At 37.5% G+C, this 4,822-nt stretch overlaps 2 protein-coding genes across 2 annotated transcripts; one reads left to right on the forward strand and one right to left on the reverse strand.

The window, feature by feature from the left end:
- The first annotated feature begins 1,398 nt into the window (after nucleotides 1–1,398).
- On the forward strand, nucleotides 1,399–2,421 carry LOC18035802 (protein MKS1). Its single transcript, XM_006427742.2, has one exon. It carries the CDS (start codon nucleotides 1,669–1,671, stop codon nucleotides 2,338–2,340), a length of 672 nt encoding a protein of 223 aa, XP_006427805.1. The 5' UTR covers nucleotides 1,399–1,668; the 3' UTR covers nucleotides 2,341–2,421.
- Nucleotides 2,422–2,936: 515 nt separating this feature from the next.
- LOC18037580 (uridylate kinase) lies at nucleotides 2,937–4,714 on the reverse strand. The gene is made up of 4 exons (XM_006427744.2): nucleotides 4,604–4,714; nucleotides 3,831–4,057; nucleotides 3,460–3,636; nucleotides 2,937–3,365 (listed from the first exon to the last, which is right to left on the reverse strand). The coding sequence occupies exons 1-4, from the start codon at nucleotides 4,702–4,704 to the stop codon at nucleotides 3,250–3,252; spliced, it is 621 nt and encodes a 206-aa protein (XP_006427807.2). The 5' UTR covers nucleotides 4,705–4,714; the 3' UTR covers nucleotides 2,937–3,249.
- Nucleotides 4,715–4,822: the final 108 nt, after the last annotated feature.

The following is a 4,822-nucleotide window of genomic DNA, read 5'->3' on the forward strand; positions in this document are numbered from 1 at the left end:
TGTGAAATTGAGATATATATTAATGGAAGTTTAATTAAATTATACTTTTGGAGGAAAAACTCTAGTATTGAAAAACGGCTACAATTTTGCTTAATGTCACGTGATGAGTGTTTTGCGCAACGAATCTATGCAGCACTTAGACAACCTTTGCCGAATGTTGCTAAGGAAGCCTTGAACTTCTCGACTAGCTAAGTCTAGAGGTTTTTGGAGAGTTAGAGAGAAGAGAGCAATGGAGCCGAATAAGAGAAATTATATTACTCAAAGAGTGCTTACACGAATGCTTGAGTTGCTTGCTCTAAGTTTGTTGCTCAAATGCCAAATGCCATGCCCTATTTATAGGGGAGGCTTGCCAAGCTCTACAATTCTAGAGAATTCTACCACTTGCTTAGAATTCTAGATATTTACATGAGCTAGAAATGTGTAGAGAATTATATATATGTACAAGCTCAAATGTGCTAGAATTGCCTAGAAATTTCTGAAATGGGGCCAAGCTAGCACTTTTGGCCTGGAATTGTGGGCAATTGGGCTAACAACTTGGGCGGTCCGCAACATTAAGCTATACAAGTGGTTGCATCTTAAATAGAGGCGATGGAGAACGACCAAATAAACTCATGTCTCCAGTGCTAATTATTTATCAATTAAGAGCACAACAATATAGTAAGAGAAAGAGAGAAAGCAAATAAGAGGCTCAATGATAGTTTAGTGATAACTTATATTAAATCTCAAATGTATACAATGAAGGAGTAAAATGAAGGAGATGAACCCCCCATTATAGTTTTATAACCATACAAATAAAGTAAATGATTAGAAAATGGATACATCATTAGTCATAAATTCTTATGAAATAGTAGAAATTATAGGAGATAAAGAGTTGTTTGGTGAAGAGATGAAGAGCTGCTCTGATAAATATCCATATTGTTATAACTATTTCGTAACAATTTTGACATATATAGACAATATGTTTTATTGTCTATGATTTTTATAAATTATAATGTGATTCCACTTTATATCATAGACAATATGTTTTATTGTCTATGATTTTTATAAATTAGTCTAAAACTTCACTCACTAGCGATTCAAAATATTATATATGCCATTTCATTAATACCCTTATTACATATATTTATTTTTTATCATATAAATTTTTTTTATTATTTTATTATTTATCCATTTTCTTTATCCTATACTTATTCAACTATCAATTTTTTTTAGTGAATGAGAATTTTAAATATAAGAAAACTTTAGATGAGAGTGTTTTATAATAACTTCACCTCTTTGTGCTTAAAATTATAATTTTTCTAATAAATTTTAAATATTGTTTAATACATTAAATTTTAATTCAAATAGTTCTTAGTTGGCTTAAGTTTTAGACACACATAGCTATGTGTGTCCAAAGACTGCTAATAAACAAGTGACCCACATGAAGATATTGAAAATCATTATTCTTAGAAAAAATTTTGAGGTCAAAGTCAATTATATGAAGCCCCGTTCCAATGAATATATGGTGTTTTTTTGAAAATCATCTCTTTCGTCAAACCATTCATTTCTGGAGCGGTAGAGATTTTTTTTTTTTCCCCATCTTAGCTCTCTCTCAAGTCTCAAATCTCAATCATTTTTCATCTGTAAAATCACACCCCTGCACTTTTATATTTTCTCGATTTTGACCATATGGACTCGTCAAACTTGCCCAGCGCGGGCCAGAGGAGACAGGATCAGCTGCAAATCCAAGGCCCCCGGCCTCCGCCGCTAAGCATCCACAGAGACTCCCACAAGATCAAGAAACCACCAAAGCCACCGCTGCCGCCGACGGAGCAGCAACCCCACCACCACAGCGAACGACAGCAGCCGGTGATCATCTACTCCATCTCTCCCAAAGTCATCAACGTCACAGTCGCCGACTTCATGACCACTGTCCAGCGCCTGACCGGTGCCTCTTCTTCTTCTTCCGGCGACGGAGACGTTTCTCCAGCTGCGAGAATAGCGGTGGTGGAGAAAGTCATGGACAGTCCCAGGGATAAGGCCAGTTCCGCTGCTGTAATAAATAATGATTACGTGGTGGAAGAAACAGAAGATCAAGGAAGAGGAGAAGGGGCTGAATTTGAAGTGGGTCGAGTTCCGGGGATACTGTCCCCGTCGACGTTGCCGCCGCTGGTTCAAGAAATGTACTTCTCTCCAACGGCGGCGTCGGCATCGGCGGGGGCTGACCCATTTGGGTTATCTACGCATGGGAATTATGGGTTCTTGAATAACAGTCCATCTGCTTCGGGTTTGTTCTCATCAGGTTTTTTGGGTTCTCCTGTTTTATCTCCTGATTTTTTTGGTCAAATTTGGAATTTTTAGTAATTTCAAGTCCTTCCAGTACCATTTAACATTTCATGGTAGCTGTAATCATTGTCGTTGTTGATTGAAAAAAAAAAAAAAGAGAAGAAAGAGATTAGTAGTTCTGGATTCAAGAGTCTTGAATGTAATTCTTCTTGGATGTCCGATATATAGGATGTTGTGTGTGTGTGTATTAAAAGGGATTGGTGGTAGATAGGATTTTGAAATGTGTAGGGGACTAATTGTGATTAGTAGTAGTGGGTAAAATTTCTTCAATTTTGCAAAAACGGTTGGTGGGAGATGGATGTAACTTGTAACGATGTTTGTAACATGTATCACTTGATCATTTATTGAGGTTGTTGTAAATTTAATGCAGCTGGTATCTAACTCATAACTTTTAGCCAATCTGATAATATCAGTTCAACCATCAAGAGTCTGATCTAACTATTGTTTTGTTAACTTCTCTAATCCCTTTTAGTTGTTAGTTTAAATAGTAATCTTATAGGACTTTTTTTTTTTTTTTTTTGGAAGGGATATTGTTGTTTCATAGCTGTGGCTTTTTACCAAGCACTATCATACTGTACAAATATCTAGAAGTAGTAACCAAACATTGCCAATTCGTGTCCCCATTTTGCGGCTCATTTCATCGCATTGAAAATTCCAAAACCAGGTAATGGCGAATAAACACTTCAATAAGAATTAGTTTCGATAGTGCAAAAACTCTATGCAACTTCCCAGAAGCCCTAGAGGCAAAATAAATAATTATGTACAAAAAAGTCATATTTAATTGCGTTCAAAAAGTCAATTTAGAGGGATTCAAAACCAGCACGCTTTAGGTCGTGCATTCCCCCGGTTGCTTCCTGAGTGCTGAAGAAGAAAATCACTTTTGCTTCTGCAATAAATGAGCCGCCTCCAATGGGGTAAAGAAGATCATCCTAGTGTCTTTGACACTGTTGAATTCCATGTACCTCCGATCAATGTTCCAACCCTCTCTCCCTGTATGGCTTTTGCGATGTTACCAGGCTGGTTTAGGTTGAAGACAACAACTGCATCAAGGAAACAAGCTCATTGCAATTATATGACAATGTCACCAACCCACAAGAGCCAACAGCAGTTAAGTTAAAGATGATCTCAATATACCCGGAATGTTGTTTTCTTGGCACAAAGTAATGGCCGTCATGTCCATTACTGAAAGATCTTTTGATGTCACCTCCTGATATGTTAGAGTATCAAGAAGACGGGCATTTGGGTTACGCCTAGGATTATCATCATAAACCCCATCAACATTTGTAGCTTTCAGAACAACCTCTGCATTAACTGACTCAACAATTGGATGTTGATTAGATTCTTGGAACAGCAAAACTAAATTGGTATAAAAGTCCAGCAATGTATCACAGTTATCTTATTCATAAGTTCATATGCTCAGAACAGTGCGAGTAAGCATGCCAAGAAGTACCCACATTACAGCAGGTACCATCAAGTTTCAATGTGCCAATAAATCAAAGACTTACTTTCAGCACATCGAAGTGCGGCAGCTGTATCTGTGGTGAAGAATGGATTTCCTGTTCCAGCGGCAAAAATAACAACCCTACCCTTCTCCAAATGCCTCACAGCTCTTCGCCTAATATATGGCTCTGCAACCTCTGACATACGAAAAGCAGTCTGCACCCTGGTGGGAATGCCGATACTCTCCATGGTTGCTTGAAGAAATATAGCATTCATGACAGTCGCCAACATTCTACAACATTGAGTTGATCAGTAGTAGGGAAGTAAAATCAGAAAACTGTGCTTATTAAAATAATTCTCTTTCACTGACAGATGGTGAAACACCATTATTTTTTAGGAGCAAAAAATGAGTTAATAAACAATAATTCAATATTATAGGTTGTAAGCACATGTACAAGCTTGTAATAAAAGAAAAGAACCAAAAATGTATATAGTTTTTAAACCCAACTAGCATCTTTGTTACAACGCAAGACTTCAACTAAGAGTATTCTACTTCTACAGTGTGATAATTCTCCTGTGCACCAGATTCTAACATGCTTCAATAGGATCCAATACAGCATGCTTAATTACAATATTTCGTTGAGCCATTCTCATTCTCATCCACAAAAAGGGCAGGCACGAAAAAGCTTAGTTATCTTTCCATGGACAAAGTCAATTCCAAATCAGTTTGCTATAACCATAAACTGTCCTAGATGGAAACTGAACTTCTATGTGGGAACAGAGGCACTCCTTCGTGAAATTAAAATGCACTCAATCAATCAAGATTAAAAGGAAATACCCAATGTAATCAGCGGATGAGCGGTCAAGGCCACTATTTCCTGCTGCTGATGCCCCACGGAATATGTTTCCCCCTCCAACCACAATAGCAACCTGAAACATTCCCCAAAAATGTTTTAGACGATAGACAGTGGAATGGAAACGGACTATGAACCTACTTTGGAATTCACAATCCCTTTGATCGCGGCGTTCGACATAATTGTGGGCGTGATCGTTTGCC

Source organism: Citrus clementina, unplaced genomic scaffold, assembly GCF_000493195.1.
Source record: "Citrus clementina cultivar Clemenules unplaced genomic scaffold, Citrus_clementina_v1.0 scaffold_7, whole genome shotgun sequence".
In the NCBI taxonomy this organism is placed as follows: domain Eukaryota; kingdom Viridiplantae; phylum Streptophyta; class Magnoliopsida; order Sapindales; family Rutaceae; genus Citrus; species Citrus x clementina.